Consider the following 27,087-nt stretch of genomic DNA (forward strand, 5'->3'; position numbering starts at 1 on the left):
GACTCCTTGAATACATAATTGAATAAAACATAAACATAAATTATAAGGCTATAAAATATATTAAAAAAGATGATCTATCTATCTATCTATCTATCTATCTATCTATCTATCTATCTATCTATCTATCTATCATACACATATATATATATATATATATATATATATATATATATATATATATATATATATATATATATATATATATATATATATATATATATATATATATATACATACATGCATACATACACACACAGTTTAAGGAGTTTGGTTGTAAGAGATCTGGTGTGTGTGTCTCATTGTTCTTCATGTGAGTCGGATCAGTCAGCGAATGCGAGGTCTAAAAACAGAGCTGGAGTTTGTGCCAGAAGTGTTGAAGAGTGTAAATGCTTGCAGTCGAGCCAAGAATTTCCCTCATTCAGAAGATCTAGTGTTTCACATCCACGGCGCGTGCATTCACAATACTCAGAAACCAGTCTTTACTTCTTCTCTGACCTGTTGAAGACGTGCAAATGCAATGCAATATTGTTCAGGTAATGCCATAACTGCAGTGTAATGTAGATGTGATGATGTGTCAGGTCATATTTTAACACCCGTGTCACCTCGAGCCCTAAACGTAAAGCAGCATCTGTGCAGGACGTATAAGATCTGCTGGATTCATGTTCTCTGTGTTCAGCATGTGACTGAGCTGAAGACGAGACCAACCAGAGCTCTGATGATCCGTCACAATCACTGAATAACTGGACAACCGTAAGTACTCTCATTTCCCATTCATGTCAGGTCAGTGATGTTTCAGCCGGAAATCTCATGAAGAATAATATTTGAGAAGCGTTTCACTGATCAATGCCGTTGTCATTGCTAGAAAATGTGTGTGTGTATGATATGTAATGTGTAAATAGTGCAATATGCCTTGTGTTTTAATGTCTTAATCTGTTTTATCCCTCAGTTTTCGTCCCTTGTCATTAAAACATGACGTCTTAATATAAAATTGGCCAATACTCTTTACATATATAAAGGAAATATAAGTTAAATCAAGAGACGAGGCTTAAGTTACATAACTATTGGGTAACACTTGAGTATGGGGAACACATTCACTATTAACTTTTAATAACTTTTGCCTCAATAAACTCCTAATTTACTGCTTATTAATAGTTAGTAAGGTAGTTTTTGTAGCTTTTAGATATTGGGTCGGATTAAGGGATCCAGAATAAGGCATTAATATGTGCTTTATAAGTGCTAATAGACAATATCCTAGTAATATGCATGCTAATAAGCAATTAGTTAATATTTAATAGCTGAACGTTAAAATAGTGTTTCCAACTATTGTCTTTGTGTTATTTTTAACCTTTAAAACTTGAGTTGAAGCACTAAAACGACTAAAACGGAAATAAAAACACACTCAAACTAAATACAAATATTTTACAATGTAAATACTAATAAAAACAATACAAAGAAATGCTCAAAAATTGACATGACTAATGGAAATATAAAAGTTAAATCAAAATATTAAACTAATACTGAGTGTCCTGTTATTTTTTGATGCAGTAATGATCCCGATGTGCTTTAGTGATGAACTGATATACTGCCGGATTGTGTCTATCAATTAAAATATAAGAATATAAGTGTCATCATTTTGTGATTTAAAACAGAATTATTATATATATATCTATATGAATGTAGAAAGCCTGTGACCCCCTCTGTCAGGTGATTGGACTGCAGTGTCTGATGTGGATTGAGTTTCAGGATCATGTGACGCACGTCAGCACTATTAAATAAAGCTTTAGCAGCTTTTGTGGGCGTGACGGAGGCAGCGGCTGGAGTAGAGGATCATGGGAGGATCGTTCTGCTGCTCCACGTGCCCCAAAAATACCTAGGATTTTAATTTTGTTTGGAAGTATAATAGTATTGGGTTTTAAATGCATGACATGAAATAATGATATTTGTGATAATGCAATGAAATTGTGCCAACATTATTTTTGGTCAGGCTGTCATACAAATAAATGTGCAAAATCAAGAGAGAACCAATTAAATATTAATAACTGTGCTTTTTCCTGTCAGCTTTTGGATTTTTCTATGCAATTTTTGTGCATAGCTGTAGTTTGCCTTTTTGACAAATAATTTTGTCAGATTGTTAATTTTGTCATAATGTTATGCCCCTTTTATACACCAATCAGGCATAACATTATGACCACCTCCCTAATATTGTGTTGGTCCCCCTTTTGCTGACCCGTCAAGGCATGGACTCCACTAGACCCGTGAAGGTGTGCTGTGGTATCTGGCACTAAGATGTTAGCAGCAGATCCTTTAAGTCCTGTAAGTTGCGAGGTGGGGCCTCCATGGATCGGACTTGTTTGTTCAGCTCATCCCACAGACGCTCGATTGGATTAAGATCTTACTGGGGAATCTGGAGGCCGAGTCAACGCCTCAAACTGGTTGTTGTGCTCCTCAAACCATTCCTGAAGCATTTGTGCTTTGTGTCAGGAGCATTATCCTGCTGGAAGAGCCACCGCCACCAGAATACCGTTTCCATGAAAAGCTGAACATGGTCTCAGCAATGCTTAGGTAGGTGGAGCGTGTCAAAGTAACATCCACATGGATGGAGGACCCAAGGTTTCCCAGCAGAACATTGCCCAAAGCATCACACTGCCTCCGCCGGCTCGCCTTCTTCCCATAGTGCATCCTGGGGCCATGTGTTCCCCAGGTACGCCACACACACACACACACACACACACACACACACCCGGCCATCCACGTGATGTAGAAGAACACGTGATTCCTCAGACCAGGCCACCTTCTTCCATTGCTCTGTGGTCCAGTTCTGATGCTCACGTGCCACTGTTGTGGTGTTTCATGTGCTTTCGGCGGGGTCAAGGGTCAGAGGTCACCCTGACTGGTCAGCAGCTATGCCGCCCCATACGCAACAAACTGAGCTGCTCTGTGTATTCTGACAGCTTTCTATCAGAACCAGCATTAAGCAGTTTGAGCTCCAGTAGCTCGTCTGTTTGATCGGACCCCACGGGCCAGTGTAACGGAGGCCAGCTGATAGTAGTTGCTGTGCAAGTAAACCTCACTCCTCTGACCTCAAGAGACGCTCTAGCGACCGACGCTAGAGGTTGCAGCCTTTAGCCTCCTTGTTAGAGCGTCCGACTCTCATGCCGGCGGACCCGGGTTCGAGTCCCGGTCTGAGCAGTAGGGGGTTACATTGGTGCCGTGACCCGGATGGGAGTGAGGTTTAGGGGGGTGAGTGTAACGGAGGCCAGCTGGTAGTAGTTGCTGTGCAAGTAAACCTCACTCCTCTGACCGCAAGAGACGCTCTAGCGACCGACGCTAGAGGTTGCAGCCTTTAGCCTCCTTGTTAGAGCGTCCGACTCCCATGCCGGCGGACCCGGGTTCGCGTCCCGGTCCGAACAGTAGGGGTTACACCAGCCTTCGCTCCCCACGTGCATCACTGAGCCTTGGCCGCCCATGACCCTGTGGCCGGTTCTCCACTGGTCCTTCCTTGGAGCACTTTTGATAGATACTGACCACTGCAGACCGGGAACAGCCCACAAGAGCTGCAGTTTTGGAGATGCTCTGACCCAGTCGTCTAGCCGTCACAATCTGGCCCTTGTCATACTCGCTCAAATCCTTACGCTTGCCCATTTCTCCTGCTTCAAACACATCAACTTTGAGGACAAAATGTTCACTTGCTGCCTAATATATCCCACCCACTAACAGGAGCCGTGATGATCATGAGTGTTAGTCACTTCACTGGTCCGTGGTCATAATTTGTGGTATTTTATGATAGATGTCAATAAAATGTATATATTGCATAATGGAATACAAATTTGGGGGAGATAATAGATTGTTATTTTTATTATTATAAACCAGGTTTTCAGAGAGGACATGAATATTCTTGGCACCACATTGATTTTTATTGTAGCCCTCAGTGGTAAGTGATGAATTTCCTCTGTTTAGCATCTGATATTTAATTAAAATTAAAAGGTCAGGTAAATACTCATCACATTGCATGTCTTCCTCCAGTCTGTCTAGGTGTCTACCTGCAGACATCGGAGGTCCAGGCGTTCCTCGGGCAGAACATAATCTTGCCTTGCAATGGCTCCGGATTCCCAGTGGAAGAGCTGCAAGTTTACTGGGAGGCGATGGGCAAAGACGTCCTCTCTCTGAATAGAGACGTCATCACGGTCAGCAGGGCGTTTGAAGGACGGGTCCGCTTCCTCACCAATCCTGCCGAAACGCAGGACTTTTCCCTCCTTCTGTCAGATGTGATGCTGAACGATGGAGAGATATACGAATGTCTCTGGGAGGGAACTAAACCCATTTGCTCTGTATTACTGAATGTGTTGGGTAAGTAACCTACAGTCCCTGACAAAAGTCTTGTCGCTTATCTATTTTCTAGAAATACCTGATATTAACCTGACTTTTAATTAATTCATTGGTGTTAGAAATAGCTCATATGAAAAGCTAAAACCCTCCCAAATGATGTTTAATGCACTGAAATAAATAATTTTCACAGAAAAAATATTTATCATTTAATCAAGACAGAAAGGTCAAATTTTGGCAAGACAAAAGTTTTGTCGCCTATACAGAAATTGAACAAATTTACTGCAAATACAAAAATATGTCAGCAAATTAAGTAGTGGTGCTGTGAGATCCAAATGTAATATCTTGTATGACTTCCATGAGCTTGAAGGACTGCATCCATGCGGTTTGGCAAGGATTCATACAATTTATTGATGAAGTCATCAGGAATAGCTAAGGAAGCAGTCTTGCATGCCTCCCAGAGTTCATCAATAGTCTTTGGTTTCGTCTTCCATGCGTCCTCTTTCATCCTATCCTACATATGCTCAATGATGTTCATGTCTGGTGACTGGGCTGGCCAATCCTGGAGCATCTTGATCTTCTTCGCCTTGAGGAACTGATGTGGAGATGGAAGTATGCGATGGAGCACCGTCCTGCTGCAGAATTTGGCCTCTTTTATGGTTGGGAATGTAAGAGGTAGCTAAGATTTCTTGGTATCTTAGACTATTGATGTTGCCTTCCACCCTGCAGATCTCTCGCACACCCCCATACTGGATGTAACCCCAGACCATGAATTTTCCGCCACCAAACTTCACTGTTTTCTGGGTGAATCTCGGATCCATTCGGGCACCAGTAGGTCTCCTGCAATATTTGCGGCGACTGTGGTGTGATTCAACAGAAGATTCATCTGAAAAATCCACCTTCTGCCACTTTACCTGCGTCCATCCTTTTAGCAGGCTGTGGGCCTTGGCAAATGCCACACGGTTTTTCAATTGTCTTTTGTTTAGTGCTGGCTTCTGGGCACTGATTCGACCATGGAGGCCATTTCGAGACAGAATCCGACAAACTGTTCTGGTTGACACAGGGACTTCAGGTGACCAGGTCTTGTGGAGCTCTGCTGCAGTGGAAAATGGGCTGGCCTTGGATTTTCGAGCCAACAAATGGTCATCTTGAGCAGTTGTCTTGCGGGGTCTGCCTGACCTGGGCTTGTCAAAAACGTCTCCAGTCTTTTTAAATCTTTTTTTTATCCTCTGTACTTGACGCTGAGACACATTGAAGGTGTCTGCCACATCAGCAGTGGATCTGGTCTTCAGCCTCTTGATAATCAAAACTTTAGTCTCAGGGTGAATCTTAGGCATGTTTGCAGAGGTCTAGTTGCAGTTGATGTGAAGGTCTAGTGTACTGGGGTTCTTTTTATACACACTTGAGACCTAATTGATCCATTATTAGTCACAGGTGAAGCTCATATGACAAGGTGACAACACTTATGTCTTTGCAAAAATTGACTCAATGGGCTTTACCAAGCTGTGAATATTAGAATATATAATACTAGTAAAAAAATCTTGATTAGAAATGTATTTCAGCGGCATTTTAGGTCAATTTGTACACAAGCGACAAGACTTTTGTCAGGGACTGTAGATTAGTCCACTAGAAAACCCCCTAGGGCACAAAGAACCACTTCATAAATGCCATATGATGATCATCAACACAAGTTCATGAAAAAGTGCCGTGTAAATCTCTTCTGTGTTTTAGCTGTACCAGAGTTGTTCCCTGATCATGTTGAAGCGATTGAGGGTGAGGATGTCACTTTGGAGTGCTTTGGTAATATCCCTAAAAATAAGCCATGGGAAGACATCAACTTCCAATGGCTGAAAGATGACAAAGAGATCCTACGGTTCAGCTCCGGAAAGATGGACGTCAGTATGGATTACAGCCTCATGGCCTTACCCCCCAAACAAAATATCTCTCGCGGTATCTTCTCACTGACCATTAAGTCGGTGAGTCTTTTCGACCAGGGCGTTTATCAGTGCCGCTACAAGAGCACCGATTACGGGGCGCCACGGATCGGATTCCCAGAGACGCACACACTCACTGTTTGGGGTACGTACATGTTCAGCTGAGAACTGTGTATGAGTGTGTGTCCACTCATGATGGGGAGGAGAAAGAGTGAGCCAATCAGCTGTAGGGGGTGTGTCCACTCATGATGGGGAGAGAGTGAGCCAATCAGCTGTAGGGGGCGTGTCCACTCATGATGGGGAGAGAGTGTGCCAATCTGCAGTAGGGGGCGTGTCCACTCATGATGGGGAGAGAGTGTGCCAATCAGCAGTAGGGGGCGTGTCCACTCATGATGGGGAGAGAGTGTGCCAATCAGCAGTAGGGGGCGTGTCCACTCATGATGGGGAGAGAGTGTGCCAATCAGCAGTAGGGGGTGTGCCCACTCATGATGGGGAGAGTGTGCCCACTCATGATGGGGAAAGTGTGCCCGCTCATGATGGGGAGAGTGTGCCCACTCATGATGGGGAGAGTGTGCCCACTCATGATGGGGAGAGTGTGCCCACTCATGATGGGGAGAGTGTGCCCACTCATGATGGGGAGAGTGTGCCCACTCATGATGGGGAGAGTGTGCCCACTCATGATGGGGAGAGTGTGCCCACTCATGATGGGGAGAGTGTGCCCACTCATGATGGGGAGAGTGTGCCAATCAGCAGTAAGGGGCGTGTCCACTCATGATGGGGAGAGAGTGTGCCAATCAGCAGTAGGGGGCGTGTCCACTCATGATGGGGAGGAGAGAGTGACCTATATCAGCTGTAGGGGGCGTGTCCACTCATGATGGGGAGGAGAGAGTTAGCCAATCAGCAGTAGGGGGCGTGTCCACTCATGATGGGGAGGGAGTTAGCCAATCAGCAGTAGGGGGTGTGTCCACTCATGATGGGGAGGGAGTTAGCCAATCAGCAGTAGGGGGCGTGTCCACTTAATGATGGAGTGGAGAGAGTGAACCAATCAGCAGTAGGGGGCGTGTCCACTTAATGATGGAGTGGAGAGAGTGAACCAATCAGCAGTAGGGGGCGTGTCCACTTAATGATGGAGTGGAGAGAGTGAACCAATCAGCAGTAGGGGGCGTGACCACTTAATGATGGAGTGGAATGAGTGAACCAATAGGGGGTGTGTCCACTTAATGATGGAGAGGAGAAAGTGTGCCAATCACTAGTTAACAGTTAACTCATGCGTTCTATATACCCTTATATTCACCCTACTGTATGTTAATTTATTTTTTTCTTCCTTGTCATTCGTTTGTGTTGTTCTTATTCTTTTGCACAGAGCATTCATTTGCTTTGATTCAGCTATAAAGAGATCCTCTATTTGCATTTTGGGGGTGGAGCAATGTGTCTGTTTGGGTTCAAATATCAAGTGTTATAAATTGATAACTCCATTACAGTAATGAGAATTACATTTTTTGCATTGTGTTAATAATTTGGAGGTAAATTTGGGATGCGTGATATATGGGCCACCATTTCAGTACTGGCTGATAAATGTAAATTTTTAATGTTATCATTATCGGTCCAATAATAACATTTGGCTGATGTATATTAAAGCCGATAAATAATGTATGTCATGTCCTTTAGCTGAGACACTTCAGACGTGCATTGTTCACCATGATGAGTTTGAATCGCTTAAAATATGATTAATATCACTTCAAAAAAAGGAAAATACCATTCAGTGAGATGTGCAGCTGAAGTCTGTCATTTGGTCTAGATAAAATTATAATAAGACCATTATGATTGTGTGTTTGGGATATGGATTTGCATGGGGAGACTTGTTTTTGTAATTAGACTCTCAAAAATTATATAGAAATTTGGATTTAGATTTATTGGCCAATATATCGGTTATCGGCTTTCAAATATAAAGAATTTTTGGTTATCGTATCAGCCAAAATTGTCATATTACTGCACCCCTATAATAAGAATCTCAAAATTATATAAAAATTATATACGAATTGAGATTTAGATTTATCAGGCAATATATTGATTATCGCTTTCAAATATAAATAATTGTCGGTTATCGGCCAACATTTTCATATCGGTGCATCCCTATAAAAAAGGATCTCAAAATGATATAAAAATTGAACAAAATCTTGAATATAGAAATTTGGATTTAGATTTTGGATTTTTCGGCCAATATATCGGTTATCGCCTTTCAAATATGAAGAATTATCGGTATCGGTCAAAATCTTTTTATCAGGGCATCCAAAAGATAAATTTTTTCATAAAAAAAAAAAAAATATGAACGGACCTATAAGTAGACTTCCTATTGTTCGCGTTTTTTCTTTTGACTTTGTGAGATTCACCAGTCCATTAAGTCTGTTATCATGTGACCTCCCCCCCACCCTCTCCCTCTCTCTCTCTCTCTCTCTCTCTCTCTCTCTCTCTCTCTCTCTCTCTCTCTCTCTCTCTCTCTCTCTCTCTCTCTCTCTCTCTCTCTCTCTCTCTCTCTCTCTCTCTCTCTCTCTCTCTCTCTCTCTCTCTCTCTCTCTCTCTCCTCAGCTATGTCTTCAGGGACGACAGACCTCATGGTCTCCAGTGCCAGCGTGACCTCTCACACAAGCTCTAGCGTGCCAACTTGGACGGCTGTTGTGAGCACTCAAACTGAAGCGGGCCGCACGGCATCAGCATACACACACACTGCGAGTGCTCAAACAGAAATGAACAGCACCGTGCCAGCACACACACATGCTGCCAGCTCTCAAACAGCGCCAGTGCAGACATACACTGAGAGAGCTGAAGGTACATCCTCACAATCTTACTGTTATCATCAATAAATGTTCTTTATTAATTCTGTTTCTCAACACTATTCCTACTGATCACAGATATGTCGGACGTCCCTGAGGCGGGCACCATTTCTGGTAAGATCAAAAGCATTCAAAGATTATAATTCATATAAATTAAATTGAAAATGAAATGACTATTTTTAGTATCGCCACAAAATTTTTTATTTTCATTTATTCATTTTATTTAATATATTTAAGTTTTATAAAATACATATCATTGAAAAAATGGGCAAGCATAAGGATCTGAGGTTTGACAAGGGCCAAATTGTGACGGCTAGACGTCTGGGTCAGAGCATCTCCAAAACTGCAGCTCTTGTGGGCTGTTCCCGGTCTGCAGTGGTCAGTATCTATCAAAAGTGCTCCAAGGAAGGACCAGTGGAGAACCGGCCACAGGGTCATGGGCGGCCAAGGCTCATTGATGCACGTGGGGAGCGAAGGCTGGCCCGTGTGGTCCGATCAAACAGACGAGCTACTGGAGCTCAAACTGCTCCAGAAGTTAATGCTGGTTCTGATAGAAAGCTGTCAGAATACACAGAGCAGCTCAGTTTGTTGTGTATGGGGCGGCATAGCCGCTGACCAGTCAGGATGCCCATGCTGACCCCTGACCCCGCCGAAAGCACCAACAGTGGCACGTGAGCATCAGAACTGGACCACGGAGCAATGGAAGAAGGTGGCCTGGTCTGAGGAATCACGTGTTCTTCTACATCACGTGGATGGCCGGGTGTGTGTGTGTGTGGCTTACCTGAGGAACACATGGCCCCAGGATGCACTGTGTGAAGAAGGCGAGCCGGCGGAGGCAGTGTGATGCTTTGGGCAATCCTAAACAAGCTATTAATGTTCAGTAAATGCTTTTTTTGTACTGAAGAGGCCGGTTTTAGTTCTGAAAGTGACGGTATGTGTTCACAGAATATCAAGCTTGTTTATTTCAAAGATTAAAGGCCACAAACCCTCTAAAAGTAAACGCCAGCGGAGTCTGACACACATCTAATGTAGAACATTATAAAGTCTTTAGGTTAAGATCGACGTGTCGCCCAGTTTCAGCTCATCTCTGTGTGATGCGTGTTTAATGTGAGCCGTTTCCTCTCAGGTCAGCGAGATCCTCTGGAGATCCTCTCGGAGGAGAAGACTCCCTGGATCCGCATCGGGCTCGTCGGTGGAGTTCTGCTCATTACTGCAGCCGCTCTTGGATTATTGCTGCTGTTTGGAAGAATCTGAGAGAGAAATAATGAAGGGATTGAAGTTCCAGACATTTCCATTTTGTGAGCTGTGAAAAGTTCAACAAAATATAATGTATTTTTATATAGCTGATAACTGTTTACTTACAGTACTCAATACTATTTAATACTTAGCAAATTTATCCTAATATCCTAAAAATCCTGTAGTATTTGTCATATATATATATATATATATATATATATATATATATATATATATATATATATATATATATATATATATATATATATATACACACACACACACATATATACACACTCACCTAAAGGATTATTAGGAACACACACTAATACTGTGTTTGACCCTTTCGCCTTCAGAACTGCCTTAATTCTACGTGGCATTGATTCAACAAGAGGTGCTGAAAGCATTCTTTAGAAATGTTGGCCCATATTGATAGGAGAGCATCTTGCAGTTGATGGAGATTTGTGGGATGCACATCCAGGGCACGAAGCTCCCGTTCCACCACATCCCAAAGATGCTCTATTGGGTTGAGATCTGGTGACTGTGGCGGCCATTTTAGTACAGTCAACTCATTGTCATGTTCAAGAAAACAATTTGAAATGATTCGAGCTTTGTGACATGGTGCATTATCCTGCTGGAAGTAGCCATCAGAGGATGGGGACATGGTGGTCATAAAGGGATGGACATGGTCAGAAACAATGCTCAGGTAGGCCGTGGCATTTAAACGATGCCCAATTGGCACTAAGGGGCCTAAAGTGTGCCAAGAAAACATCCCCCACACCATTACACCACCACCACCAGCCTGCACAGTGGGAACAAGGCATGATGGATCCATGTTCTCATTCTGGTTATGCCAAATTCTGACTCTACCATCTGAATGTCTCAACAGAAATCGAGACTCATCAGACCAGGCAACATTTTTCCAGTCTTCAACTGTCTGATTTTGGTGAGATTATGCAAATTGTCGCCTCTTTTTCCTATTTGTAGTGGAGATGAGTGGTACCCGGTGGGGTCTTCTGCTGTTGTAGCCCATCCGCCTCAAGGTTGTGTGTGTTGTGGCTTCACAAATGCTTTGCTGCATACCTCGGTTGTAACGAGTGGTTATTTCAGTCAAAGTTGCTTTCACCAACAACCAGGCCAGGCTCAAAATTGCTTAAATCACCTTTCTTTCCCATTCTGACATTCAGTTTGGAGTTCAAGAGATTGTCTTGACCAGGACCACACCCCTAAAGGCACTGAAGCAACTGATTGGCTGATTAGATAACTGCATTAATGAGAAATTGAACAAGTGTTCCTAATAATCCTTTAGGTGAGTGTATATAGTCATAATGGTCAATTCTTACTATTAACTATGACTTTTACCTAATTTTTCACCTAAATTTAGATTAATTTATCTAAATTTAGCATTGTGCTTTATAAGTACTAATAAACAGCACATTTCCAACTCATATCCATGCTTATAAGCAACTAGTTAATAATGAGAATTGGACCCTATACTAAGTTATTATACAATATTTAAATATAAAAATAGGTAAACCATATGATATGGACTAAATAGCCAAAAATTTGGTAACGTCTGCCTTTACACACATACTTTAATGCCATCCCATTGTTAATCCGTAGGGTTTAATATGGAGTCGGCCCACCCTTTGCAGCTCTAACAGCTTCAGCTCTTCTGGGAAGGCTTTCCTCAAGGTTTAGGAGTGTATATATTTTAATAGTATGAAAATCTTTGATAAAAGGTATTTGATGGGTGAGTCAGAGTATGGTGCTAATCATTTATTTATCTTTAAATGGTGCTGTTATTTCTGTTGTATGTTCTTCAAATATTTCTAGTTTTTGAAATGTGATTTTTACCATGTCCTTCAAAGCATGAAGCAAAATATGGCATAAGTATAATCAAAGACTGTAGATCTACTAATGTGAAGCGTTTTTTTTAACACTTTTCATATTCAGATCAATGTGACTGATTCATCTGTGTTATGTTAAATGCATATTTCAACCTTTGTCACTGAATACATTGGACAGTAAATTTGTTGAAAGCATTCTGACGTTTATATACAGGTCCTACGGAAGAGGATTAGGGCCAAGCAAAAAAAACAAAAAAAAAAAGCATCTCGAGATTAAAGTCATTACAATGCGAGATTAAACTCGGTAAATTTCGAGAAAAAAAGTCGAAATAAAATCTTGAGAATAAACTCATTAAATATTGAGAATAAAGTTGTTGTGTTTCGAGAAAAAAAGTTGAAAAAAAATTCTTGAGAATAACGCATTCGATCAGTGTTCATTGCATACTGATAGAGGACATGGCAGAGTTGGATCACTTAGTCAAGCTATATTTCAGACTTTCTTTCAATAACAAAGAAATACTATCAACTTTAGCTAATTATGACAAAATTATATCAATGTCCTCTATCAGTATGCTATGCAATGAACACTGATCGAATGCGTTATTCTCAAGATTTTATTTCGACATTTTTTCTCGAAATATAACGACTTTATTCTCGATAATGAGATTGTATCTCGACTTTTTTTCTCGAAATTTAACGAGTTTATTCTCGCATTGTAATGACTTTAATCTCGAGATGCTTTTTTTTTTTTTTGCTTGGCCCTAATCCTCTTCCGTAAGGTCCAGATGAGATCTATTGCAGAAATGTTAAATCATGCACATGCAGTTTTTCTTTTTTGGATTGATTGATTGCAGTTTTATTTTTGTTGAGTTTTATGCAGTTTGTACAAAGATACTTGACGTTCTTGAAGCAAAGGTCAACTTCGATTATACTGCAAGAGTGCAATTTAGTAAATGTGAAGCTCTCCGGACACAATAAAGAGCATCATATTCCAGTGACATGATTTTCCGTTTATTGGTTTCATCACAAAAACACGTTCTCTGCCAGCAACAGAACACAAGCCTTCCAACAGAAGATGATGATGATGCAGAAATGGGCTGGTAAAAAAATTGGAAAGCAAAGACAAAAACTTTGTCTATGAAGATAAAATAGTTTTAAAGCATGCATTAGAGCAGACTTAGAAACAATAACGGTCTAAAACAATGGAGCCGTTCAGTCGAATGCATCAAACACATTAATACAAAACCTCACAGTCCAACAAACCTAGTGAACTACAGACTCATGACCCGTGAACATGCTTCTCGTTTCATTGGCGTGCAAAGGCGTTCACAGGGGGATTGAGGCTGAAGAAAAGCAGCCAAAAAAGCATAACATGGGCAATGCCTAATGGAGATGAAATGGAAGCGGTTTTGGGCTCTGGCTTCACGTGTTGGTGGCTGCTGTGAACACAGGTCCGGTGTGAACGCCATCTCCCGCCACTTCTCCCATGGCCTGCAGTGCGACCGTGGCGGCCATTGCCTTGGCGTGTTTCTTATTGGGACTGGCAGTCTGAGGCTGGTAATCACAGCCATTCACCACCACCTGACAATGGACACAGAAACACATCTGACGACTCACACACAACTACACCAAACCATGGCTTAGTGATGAACGCAGTGATATAAACTAATCAGGGGTGAAACAATTGACAAAATTTAACAATTTCAATGCTATAGACAACATTTTTTTTAAGGTGCCCTAGAATGATTTGAAACAATATGTTAAATAGTTCTCTAATATCTACAGAGGGTATGTGGCTTTTTTAAGAGCAAAAAAATGCTCTGTTTTTGCCTTATTTGGAATAGTCATGAATATTAATGTTGAGCTCTGCTCCTGATTGGCTTATTTCAGCAGCTGACAGCAGTTCAGTGAAGTGGCTCGTGAGTCCTGACAGAACACAGACCGACTGAAGGACACTTTAAGCAGAACAGCTCAAATGGAGATTGATCAAATGCAGACTACTTGTTTATTTGGTGTTTTCAGATCGCTTGTGCGGTTTCCAGATTTTAGTAATTAAATCCCCCAAACAGAGCTTTTCTGTGAAAAGAAACCCGTATACACTCCGGTTTTTACCTAAACATGTCCAATCTGGCAACCACATGCACGCGAGCTCTCTCTGAAAGATCTGAAAACACCAATAAACAAGTAAGGGGCTAATATAATGAATATATATGGGCTAATATAATGAATATATAGGGGCTAATATAATGAATATATAGGGGCTAATATAATGAATATATACAGTATTGTTCAAAATAATAGCAGTACAATGTGACTAACCAGAATAATCAAGGTTTTTAGTATATTTTTTATTGCTACGTGGCAAACAAGTTACCAGTAGGTTCAGTAGATTGTCAGAAAACAAACAAGACCCAGCATTCATGATATGCACGCTCTTAAGGCTGTGCAATTGGGCAATTAGTTGAAAGGGGTGTGTTCAAAAAAATAGCAGTGTCTACCTTTGACTGTACAAACTCAAAACTATTTTGTACAAACATTATTTTTTTCTGGGATTTAGCAATCCTGTGAATCACTAAACTAATATTTAGTTGTATGACCACAGTTCTTTAAAACTGCTTGACATCTGTGTGGCATGGAGTCAACCAACTTGTGGCACCTCTCAGCTGTTATTCCACTCCATGATTCTTTAACAACATTCCACAATTCATTCACATTTCTTGGTTTTGCTTCAGAAACAGCATTTTTGATATCACCCCACAAGTTCTCAATTGGATTAAGGTCTGGAGATTGGGCTGGCCACTCCATAACATTAATTTTGTTGGTTTGGAACCAAGACTTTGCCCGTTTACTAGTGTGTTTTGGGTCATTGTCTTGTTGAAATAACCGTTTCAAGGGCATGTCCTCTTCAGCATAGGGCAACATGACCTCTTCAAGTATTTTAACATATGCAAACTGATCCATGATCCCTGGTATGCGATAAATAGGCCCAACACCATAGTAGGAGAAACATGCCCATATCATGATGCTTGCACCTCCATGCTTCACTGTCTTCACTGTGTACTGTGGCTTGAATTCAGAGTTTGGGGGTCGTCTCACAAACTGCCTGTGGCCCTTGGACCCAAAAAGAACAATTTTACTCTCATCAGTCCACAAAATGTTCCTCCATTTCTCTTTAGGCCAGTTGATGTGTTCTTTGGCAAATTGTAACCTCTTCTGCACATGCCTTTTTTTTAACAGAGGGACTTTGCGGGGGATTCTTGAAAATAGATTAGCTTCACACAGACGTCTTCTAACTGTCACAGTACTTACAGGTAACTCCAGACTGTCTTTGATCATCCTGGAGGTGATCATTGGCTGAGCCTTTGCCATTCTGGTTATTCTTCTATCCATTTTGATGGTTGTCTTCCGTTTTCTTCCACGTCTCTCTGGTTTTGCTCTCCATTTTAAGGCATTGGAGATCATTTTAGCTGAACAGCCTATCATTTTTTGCACCTCTTTATAGGTTTTCCCCTCTCTAATCAACTTTTTAATCAAAGTACGCTGTTCTTCTGAACAATGTCTTGAACGACCCATTTTCCTCAGCTTTCAAATGCATGTTCAACAAGTGTTGGCTTCATCCTTAAATAGGGGCCACCTGATTCACACCTGTTTCTTCACAAAATTGATGACCTCAGTGATTGAATGCCACACTGCTATTTTTTTGAACACACCCCTTTCAACTAATTCAACTAATTGCCCAATTGCACAGCCTTAAGAGCGTGCATATCATGAATGCTGGGTCTCATTTGTTTTCTGAGAATCTACTGAACCTACTGGTAACTTGTTTGCCACGTAGCAATAAAAAAATATACGAAAAACCTTGATTATTCTGGTTAGTCATATTGTACTGCTATTATTTTGAACAATACTGTATAATCTCGATAATATAATGAATATATAGGGGCTAATATAATGAATATATAGGGGCTAATATAATGAATCTATATGGGCTAATATAATGAATATATAGGGGCTAATATAATGAATATATAGGGGCTAATATAATGAATATATATGGGCTAATATAATGAATCTATATGGGCTAATATAATGAATATATAGGGGCTAATATAATGAATATATAGGGGCTAATATAATGAATATATAGGGGCTAATATAATGAATATATAGGGGCTAATATAATGAATCTATATGGGCTAATATAATGAATATATAGGGGCTAATATAATGAATATATATGGGCTAATATAATGAATATATAGGGGCTAATATAATGAATCTATATGGGCTAATATAATGAATATATAGGGGCTAATATAATGAATATATATGGGCTAATATAATGAATATATAGGGGCTAATATAATGAATCTATATGGGCTAATATAATGAATATATAGGGGCTAATATAATGAATATATATGGGCTAATATAATGAATATATAGGGGCTAATATAATGAATCTATATGGGCTAATATAATGAATATATAGGGGCTAATATAATGAATATATATGGGCTAATATAATGAATATATAGGGGCTAATATAATGAATATATAGGGGCTAATATAATGAATATATAGGGGCTAATATAATGAATATATATGGGCTAATATAATGAATATATATGGGCTAATATAATGAATATATATGGGCTAATATAATGAATATATATGGGCTAATATAATGAATATATAGGGGCTAATATAATGAATATATATGGGCTAATATAATGAATATATAGGGGCTAATATAATGAATATATAGGGGCTAATATAAAGAATATATAGGGGCTAATATAATGAATATATAGGGGCTAATATAATGAATATATAGGGGCTAATATAATGAAAATATAGGGGCTAATATAATGAATATATAGGGGCTAATATAATGAATGTATATGGGCTAATATAATGAATGTATATGGGCTAATATAATGAATGTATAGGGGCTAATTTAATGAATGTATAGGGGCTAATATAATGAATATATATGGGCTAATATAATGAATATATATGGGCTAATATAATGAATATATAGGGGCTAATATAATGAATATATAGGGGCTAATATAATGAATATATAGGGGCTAATATAATGAATATATAGGGGCTAATATAATGAATATATAGGGGCTAATATAATGAATATATAGGGGCTAATATAATGAATATATATGGGCTAATATAATGAATATATAGGGGCTAATATAATGAATATATAGGGGCTAATATAATGAATATATAGGGGCTAATATAATGAATATATAGGGGCCAATATAATGAATATATAGGGGCCAATATAATGAATATATAGGGGCTAATATAATGAATATATAGGGGCTAATATAATGAATATATAGGGGCTAATATAATGAATATATAGGGGCTAATATAATGAATATATAGGGGCTAATATAATGAATATATAGGGGCTAATATAATGAATATATAGGGGCTAATATAATGAATATATAGGGGCTAATATAATGAATATATAGGGGCTAATATAATGAATATATATGGGCTAATATAATGAATATATAGGGGCTAATATAATGAATATATAGGGGCTAATATAATGAATATATAGGGGCTAATATAATGAATATATAGGGGCTAATATAATGAATATATAGGGGCTAATATAATGAATATATAGGGGCTAATATAATGAATATATAGGGGCTAATATAATGAATATATAGGGGCTAATATAATGAATATATATGGGCTAATATAATGAATATATATGGGCTAATATAATGAATATATAGGGGCTAATATAATGAATATATATGGGCTAATATAATGAATATATAGGGGCTAATATAATGAATATATAGGGGCTAATATAATGAATATATAGGGGCTAATATAATGAATATATAGGGGCTAATATAATGAATATATATGGGCTAATATAATGAATATATATGGGCTAATATAATGAATATATAGGGGCTAATATAATGAATATATATGGGCTAATATAATGAATATATAGGGGCTAATATAATGAATATATATGGGCTAATATAATGAATATATAGGGGCTAATTTAATGAATGTATAGGGGCTAATATAATGAATATATATGGGCTAATATAATGAATATATAGGGGCTAATATAATGAATATATATGGGCTAATTTAATGAATGTATAGGGGCTAATACAAAAGGAAATAAAATTATATTTTGATAATACATTGATCAAAATGTACTATTATTTTTTTTAATGGAGCACTGACCTTGAAGAGAAAGTTCTTGCGGTGGTCGGGTCCGCTGTGGTGCACCATCACGAACTCCGGCTGAAGCCACTTCTTCTTATTGCACATCTCCATCAGAGCCGACACCGGATGCTTCCCTGCAGGAAATAACACACAGGATTCACACACAGTCCTATAAACCAGTTCGCTTTTACATTTGGCATGGGGTCACACATTTTATCAACAAATCTCTGACTTATAAAGCCTGAAATGTGAAATACCGGTCAGAAAAAAACAAAAACATTTTTAATGAAAACAAAACCTTTCCACGTGTGCTTTTTGTTGAGCATCATATTTGATGCATCTGGCTTTTAAGGCTCATAATGCAGTGAGAATATGGAGGGGAAAAAACAGAGGCTCAAACAGAGGGCAAAAAACATCCAATTTGGTGCAGATCAACTTACCGCTTCAGATGCAATCAAATTTGATTTATTTATTGTGCCGGTTCAGAAATGAATGAGGGATTGTGTCAAAAATGTCACCAAAATTAATACAAATGCTCACAAAATTCAAGATATTGTTGCAAAAAAAGTACTTGGGTAATTTAGTACAGGGAACACATATTCACTATTAACTACGACTTTTGCCTCAATACACTCCTACTTTACTGCTTATTAATAGTTAGCAAGGTAGTTTTTGTAGTATTTAAGTTTAGGTATTGGGTCGGATTAAGGGATGTAGAGTAAGGTCATGAAGAATAAAGCATTAATATCCAGAACAATTTTATCTGTTCTGGATTATGGTGACATTATATATATTTGGTTTGCGTTCTCTGTATTCTGTCTACCATTCAGCACTACGATTTACAACAAAAGCCGACTATAATACACATCATTGCAGTTCGTACAGCTTATCTGGTTGGTTACCACTGTCTAGACGCAGACCACGCAATTGGTTGATTTTCATTTATAAAGCAATTACTGGATCATTACCATCATATGTATCGGTATTCTCATTGGCAACAAACAATAGATATAACCTCAGGTCCAATGATAGCATACTTTTTTATGTGCCTACTGTTCACTCTGAATTTGGTGAAACAGCCTACCGTTACAATGCTCCGTCAATCTGGATCGCACTACAGAAAGAACTGTAAATAAACATGTTTATATCTCCATCTCTCATTTTAAGTCGTATCTGGCAGACACTTTACATTATACAAGTGTGTGTGTCTAGACTTTTTGTTGTTTACAGCCTGCATATTCTCACTTGTTAATTGTATTTATGTTTTTTTTATGTTGTGTCCATCTCTGTTTTTATGTCTTTTTTTTTTTTTTTTTTTTTAAGCTATGTGCTGCTTTTTCTTGGCCAGGGCTCACTTGAAAAAGAGACTACTGTCTCAATGTGACTACCCTGGTTAAAAAAAAGAAAAAAGAAAAGTGCTTTATAAGTGCTAATAAACAGCCAATATCCTAGTAATGTGCATGCTAATAATCAATAGTTAATAACTGAACCTTAAAATAAAGTGTTACTTGTATGAGATCTGGATTTTGCCCATGCAGTAGGCTTTATACTGTATATTAAAGGATCATCTACTAACATAACCAATGTCGGGTAAATCACGTCACTCACCTAGACGATCTTTTGTCACCACAATGTTGCCAGACTTCTGCGTTTTTTCTCCTTCCGCTACAAGCCCTGAATGGACAGAAACACACGGCCTCACGATTAACACCTCAGCGATGACATCATCACTCACTGGTTTCCCCACGGCCTGCTCTCGCTCACCCTTGCGGTCCGTTTTGAAGTCGATAACGATGGGCTCCACCGTGCCTTCCCTGTGCTTCCCCAAACCCTCCCCTAAACGCCATCCCATCTTCCTCATCAACATCTCACCCATCCCGCCCGAAACCGGAGCAGCCCGCAGGAACTGGTCCTGAATGGAACGGGACAGATTCAGACAGAGAAAGAAAGAAAGAAAGAAAGAAAGGCAAACGGAGAGAAACGGGCACGCAGTGAGAGGTTCGCTCGATCAGACAGGTCACATCACTTCAACCGGAGCTGTGTTTAAAACAGAACAGATTGTGAATTTATATTTTAACAACTCAAGGTGTTATAATATGGAATACATAAATTGTTTAAATCCTTTATTTCTCACCTGCAGCAGACTAAACAAGTATAAATAAGTGTAAACACCAAGACTGCATTTAATTGATAAAAAATTTAGTATTTTGAAATATTCCTCCAGTGTAAATCATCTGTTCTCTATATGAATATATAGTAAAGTGTCATTTATTCCTGTGATCAATGCTGAATTTATCATCATTACTCCAGTCTTCAGTGTCACATGATCCTTCACTAATCATTTTTGCTTTTTAACATTTTTGTCGAAACTGATACTAAACATTCAAAAGTTCAAATGAATCAAAAGTGAGTTTGAATGTTACAAATGAATCAAAAGTGAGTTTGAATGTTACAAATGAATCAGAAGTGAGTTTGAATGTTACAAATGAATCAGAAGTGAGTTTGAATGTTACAAATGAATCAGAAGTGAGTTTGAATGATACAAATGAATCAAAAGTGAGTTTGAATGATACAAATGAATCAAAAGTTAGTTTGAATGTTACAAATGAATCAAAAGTGAGTTTGAATGTTACAAATGAATCCAAAGTTAGTCTGAATGTTACAAATGAATCAAAAGTGAGTTTGAATCTTACAAATGAATCAAAAGTGAGTTTGAATGTTACAAATGAATCAGAAGTGAGTTTGAATGTTACAAATGAATCAAAAGTGAGTTTGAATGATACAAATGAATCAAAAGTGAGTCTGAATGTTACAAATGAATCAGAAGTGAGTTTGAATGTTACAAATGAATCAAAAGTGAGTTTGAATGATACAAATGAATCCAAAGTTAGTTTGAATGTTACAAATGAATCAAAAGTGAGTTTGAATGTTACAAATGAATCCAAAGTTAGTCTGAATGTTACAAATGAATCAAAAGTGAGTTTGAATCTTACAAATGAATCAAAAGTGAGTTTGAATGTTACAAATGAATCAAAAGTGAGTTTGAATCTTACAAATGAATCAAGTTACGGTTAGAATGTTATAAAAGATTCTATTTCAAATAAACAGTTCTTTTGAACATTCTGTTCATCAAAGAATCCTGAAGAACAAAGTAGCATCAGTTTCCACAGAAATATGAAGCTGTTTTCAACACTGATAATAATAATCATAAATGTGTGTTGATCATCAGCTCCTCATGTGAGAATGATTAGTGAAGGATCATGTGACACTGAAGACTGGAGTAATGATGATAAATTCAGCTTTGATCACAGGAATAAATTACACTTTACTATATAATCACGTGATTTACACTGGAATTATATTTCACAACATTTTTTAACAAGTAAATGCAGCACATAAGAGACATAATAATTCCAAACCTTTTGACCAGTAGTGTATATCTTATATAAAACACATAACTTATTAAATGTGCAAGCCTTCAACAGGCGAAGCATCAATACCGTCCTGAACAGAACTCAGGCTTTGAGTCGGTTCAGTGGACACACACAGGAGCACATGGCAGAAAAATGCATCAGTTCACACACACATCCACATGAATAGAAGGAAGGGTGCTGGAGGACGTACGTACCTAGGCCCCCATCATCGGCCGAGCATCTGACGTGAATAGAAGGGGCCTGACTCTGACCATGGCAACAAGGCAGCTACAAGGACTGACCCTGCAACAAGTTTCCATACAGAGGGGTGAGAGTTCACAGGTCAGACTGTGAGCCCCCACCCCTCGTCCATCCGTGTCCCAACCCAACCAATGAAGCTTGAGCCCAGTGGATGCCAGATCCCAAAATTCGGCTTGACCCTTTCAGATGCTCCTTCGACCTTCGGTATCATTTGAAGAATTTGGACCCCGCTCTTAAGTCAAGAGTGAGCTCCAAACACATCACACAGGTTTATATACATTGAGACTGTCGTATCTAGGCAAAGCTGGTCGTTTCTGTAGCACTGCTCTGAATAAACCAGCCGTATTTGCTTGTGTGAATGCGATGATCTCTCTGTACAGATGTATTTATGTAGCTTAGTCTAAATAAAAACTTTGGATTATCACGTCTTAAAGGGGGGGTGAAACTCTCAGTTTCAGTCAATCTCATGTCAATCTTGAGTACCTATAGAGTAGTATTGCATCCTTCATATCTCCGAAAAGTCTTTAGTTTTATCATATTTATAAAAGAAATATAGGCTGTACCGAGTCTTTCCGGAAAAAACCGAGCGCCTGGAGGCGTATCGTGTGGGCGGAGCTAAAGAATGACAAGCGCGCAAAGCGGTGACGTCCTCAAGCGTGGAGAAGCCCATCTATCTCAGCTAATACAGATAATGATCCACAATCAGATCTGAGGGAGAAATAAATTGAACAGGAGAAACGGCAACATCAGGATGTCCGTCTCTGTGGTATGTACTGTATTTAGGGGCCTTTGTGTAAAAATTTTTTACAGTCTATGGTCTTTACGCGCAGTTTATGAGGACATGATTTGGTTTATGGACTATTGTATGTGACTAACGTTAGACCTTAGAGGTAGCAAGCAAAACGGTTTTGCACGTCAGAGTCAGTGTAACAGAACAACAATGGAGTAACCGTTAGCGCATTTGAATGACGAAGCACGCGATCGTATCGTTTACTGATGTTTACTCATGCGACGGTAGCCAATAGCAGAGACATTTGAAGTTGATTTACTCACCGGCATCTTCCAAAGCAGGACCGCTCTGTCAAAAACACACTTCTTTGGTATGATTTGGTGAAGTCCTGTGACAGCAGTGACCGCGGAATCCACTTTGCGACGCGACTGAAGCGATGCCTTGAAGCTTCCCGTCATTTCTGCGTTCAAATCGGTTCAAATGCAGCGCTGCCTTCCCAGAATGCTGTGCTGAAGCGTTGAAGTCGCTCGACGTCACTCATAGGAATAAAGTGGAGCGCGGCGCGTCATAAGTGTTCACGGACGACTGGATCTGCACCTGAGAGACTGTTTACGCCGTGCATTTCCTCTCTCTCCCTCTAGTCACGCGCGCGCGCGCACCCTACCGGGAGAAGAGCCCGTACGGCCCATACAAGGACCTTCCGATCTATTTAACGTCAAGCCGACCCATACTCGAAAAAAACTCGCCGAAACTTGTGAGAAACCGGAAGGAGTATTTTTAACACAGAAATACTCCATCAAACGCCCAACATTAGTTTTTGAAACGTTGTCTATGTTTAGGATGGGAATCCAAGTCTTTAAAGGTGTAAAAAGCTCAGGATGCATGAAACAGCATTTCACCGCCCCTTTAAATGTAAAGGTTTGCATTACACATCAGTCAGCGTCCAAAGCCTCCTCAGCTAAAATGAGACTCATTACAAACATGTACACACTTTTGGTTGAGAGGCTTGTGTTGTGTAAAACCGAATAATAATAATAATAATAATAATAATAATAATAATAATAATAATAATAATATCAATAATAAGACCAAGGCTTTTTTTACGAGTGCCAAAAACTCCTTAGAGTAACTGTAACATAAGACGTAAAGAGATTTACTGCTTTAATAAAAATGACAGGAACATCAATATATGTTGAAAATGTTATGTTTTTTCATAAGAATTTCATACTTTTATTCCGCAAGGATGCATTAAATTGAGCAAAAGTAACAGTAAAGACATTTATAATGTTACAAAGGATTCTATTTGAAATGTAATGCTGTTCTTATCAACGTTCTGGAATAAAATGTGTCACGGTTTCCACAAAAATACGTATATAGTAGGGATGTAACGACACATTGCATATCGAGATATCGCAATATAAAAAAGCAAAGGTATTACCGTTAGGATTGGGTAACGTTCACATCTGAAATTCGGTGCTGGTAACTTTTTTAGGTACTTTAGGGATATTTACCTCAATAAACGTGTAAATCATTTATGGAAGCGTTATTGACATTAATTAATCAACTTTATTTATATCGCGCTTTTACAATGATGATTGTTTCAAAGCAGCTTCACAGTGTTAAACAGGACAATATTGCAACAAAATTAGATTTGGCTAGTTTATAGAATTAAATATGACCTAATTAATTAATTTAATTTGTATATTTAGTTGAATAACTTGGATCATAATTTTAGTGTCCCCAACTGAGCAAGCCAAGCCAAAGGTGACCAAAGGAACCTAAACTCCATCAGGGCATGATGGAGAAAAATAACCCTTGGGAGAAACCAGACTCAGTCGGGGTGCCAGTTCTCCTCTGGCCTATTATATTAAACAGTGTATGATTATTATTCTGCCAACCTTGCAAGTCATAAATCATATTAGATAGAAATATTCTAAAATTTGGGTATCACACAAGAGACATTATGCCAGAGCTGCCTTTGTCTGTGATGCTTGTTTACTGTAATATTTACTAGACTACTAGGTATTTAATTTAATTCACAAAAACAACTTAAAAAAAAAAAAATCCCACAAATGATGTGTTGTGTATTTTCTTGTAATCAAATGAAGACATAAAATATTCATTTTATTTATCTTTTTTTGTCAAACAAAGCTGCACAACTGAGCTTACACTGTTCAAATTAAAACATTGATGATTTATTTTTACATTTATTATTACATTAGTGTTAGTATTATTATTACATTGAGACGTATCTAAATTCTACTGTTGATGAAGTGACTCAGAGCGGCTCTGGAGATGAAGTTCATGCGGTCATGTCCTTGTGCGAGACGGCAGAGATGGAAACGAGCAATTCTCTGTGTGTGTGTGTGTGTGTGTGTGTGTGTGTGTGTGTGTGTGTCTGTGTGTGTTAAACAGACACTAGATATCACCTGATGCTTCTCAGGTACTGAAATTTAGCACCGATTGGTTTAATGTGAATCGCTACTCGGTAGTACCAACGTAATTCGGTCCGTGCCCTTAAAAGTAGGGGTGAGCCATATCATACCAACCCCTATAATACCGGTATACATTTTTACATGATAAAAAAAGTGTCATATCGCGATATCAATGATAGAGCGATGCGATGACGTATGGCGCATTTACTGTTCCTAGTGCACACCTGTCTGAGATATACACGAAGAGCAGCATGTCAGCCTGACGACGATTTAGTACCTAAAAAGGAGCTACTTGGTTACAAGAGGTCAGCCCTCTTTACAACTGACATAACATTAACAACTTAAAGCTGTTATTGATGTTGGCAGCGCAAGATTTGACCGAAAGGGTAATATTTACGGTTTTTTTCGTCAGTTAGATCTATCATTCTGCCGCCTATGGATCAGAAACAGATAAAGTAGTGTAAACACAAAATGGCAAACTGACATTCAGAAACAATCCATTTCCACTCACTAAACATCTACATATTGTTCATCAAAAACACCAAAGAGTCAACTTGACCTGAATGCTGAGCGTTTTTTTTACTGAGGTGTGGTCTTTGCCCAACTGCGCAATATGTGGATACACACCGCATGATTTTTGCCACCAACTGACTGGACAGTTTTTGCATTCAAATGTCCTTTTTTTCATTTTTCAAATGTCCTCAAATGTCCTAACTGTGCTGTAACTGGATAAACAAGCCGCGTCAGTTACGTCATTATTATGTCTTGCGTGCCGCTACCAAAAATTCTAATGGACAGTTTTTGCATTCAAATGTGCTTTTTTGTGTGTAAATTTAACGAATATTCGAAATTTTAATTTGACAGCCCTAGTGTCCTGACAATCACATGTGACCCTGGAGCACAAAACCAGCCGTGCGTCTCACAGGTATATTTGAGGCAATAGCCAACAACACATGGTATGGGTTAAAATTATTGATTATTAATTTATGCCAAAAATCATTAGGATATTAGGATCATGTTCCATGAAGATATTTTGTAAACTTCGTACCGTATATATATATATATCAAAAATGTTTTATTAGTAGTAGTAATATGCATTGCTTTGGACAACTTTAAAGGAGATTATCTCAATATTTCGAATAGTAATTTTTAAATAGTTGTATCTCGGCCAAATTTTATACTATCATAACAAACCATATAAGATGGTTAAGTCTCAATCTAAAAAATAAATAAATACCCTTAGGACTGGTTTTGTGGCCCAGGGTCATATATAATAACAATAACATTATTTGAATAATAAAAAAAAGTAATAATAAAAAAATCATCCTTATTTTGGTTTGAAATATCACAATAAATATCGTATTGGGTATCGCAATAGTATTGAACCGTGAAGTGCATCGTTACACCCCTAGTATATAGTACACATTACAACTATATAATAATACATTGATTGAACAGCATATTAGAATGATTTCTAAATGATGACTGAAGAGTAATGATGCTGAAAATTCAGCTTTGATCAATTACATTTTCGTATATATATTCACATAGAAAACAGCTGTTTAAAACGGCAGTAACATTCCACTATTTTCACTGTATTTTTGATCAAATAAATGCAGCCTTGGTGAATATGAGAGAGATCTTACCAACTGCACATTTCTTAATAGCGTTCATTAATCTAACTGTAGGTTGTATCTCAGATATACAGAATGGTGTGCTCACAGGTGTGTGCATACATGTGGCTCATCAGAGTCGGATCCTGATGCACATTTCTCTACTCATTGGGAGGTTCCAGGTCATTCAGAGGAGGGGTGGAGAGACTTACTTCACATCCTCT

At 38.6% G+C, this 27,087-nt stretch overlaps 2 protein-coding genes across 2 annotated transcripts in view; one reads left to right on the forward strand and one right to left on the reverse strand.

Annotated features, from left to right (window-relative positions):
• The first annotated feature begins 600 nt into the window (after positions 1-600).
• On the forward strand, positions 601-10,391 carry LOC137073609 (uncharacterized). The gene is made up of 7 exons (XM_067442281.1): positions 601-750; positions 3,871-3,931; positions 4,024-4,347; positions 6,055-6,402; positions 8,844-9,083; positions 9,167-9,202; positions 10,215-10,391. Exons 2-7 carry the CDS (start codon positions 3,886-3,888, stop codon positions 10,340-10,342), a joined length of 1,122 nt encoding a protein of 373 aa, XP_067298382.1. The 5' UTR covers positions 601-750; positions 3,871-3,885; the 3' UTR covers positions 10,343-10,391.
• A 2,778-nt stretch (positions 10,392-13,169) lies between these two features.
• LOC137073613 (protein SON) overlaps positions 13,170-27,087 on the reverse strand; it is a 30,770-nt gene continuing 16,852 nt past the window's right edge. The window contains exons 10-13 of the mRNA XM_067442285.1: positions 20,176-20,323; positions 20,020-20,085; positions 18,430-18,545; positions 13,170-13,755 (exon numbers count right to left, since the gene is read on the reverse strand). Of these exons, the coding sequence (XP_067298386.1) occupies positions 13,597-13,755; positions 18,430-18,545; positions 20,020-20,085; positions 20,176-20,323 (489 nt within the window). The 3' untranslated portion in view covers positions 13,170-13,596. The remainder of the gene's footprint in view (positions 13,756-18,429; positions 18,546-20,019; positions 20,086-20,175; positions 20,324-27,087) is intronic.

This window comes from Pseudorasbora parva, chromosome 4, assembly GCF_024679245.1.
Source record: "Pseudorasbora parva isolate DD20220531a chromosome 4, ASM2467924v1, whole genome shotgun sequence".
In the NCBI taxonomy this organism is placed as follows: Eukaryota; Metazoa; Chordata; class Actinopteri; order Cypriniformes; family Gobionidae; genus Pseudorasbora; species Pseudorasbora parva.

Coding starts and splice junctions, on each gene's coding strand:
- LOC137073609 (XM_067442281.1), top strand. CDS start 3,886: ATGAATATTCTTGGCACCACATTGATTTTTATTGTAGCCCTCAGTG. Junction 9,084..9,166: donor ATACACTGAGAGAGCTGAAG/GTACATCCTCAC, acceptor TACTGATCACAG/ATATGTCGGACGTCCCTGAG. Junction 9,203..10,214: donor TGAGGCGGGCACCATTTCTG/GTAAGATCAAAA, acceptor GTTTCCTCTCAG/GTCAGCGAGATCCTCTGGAG.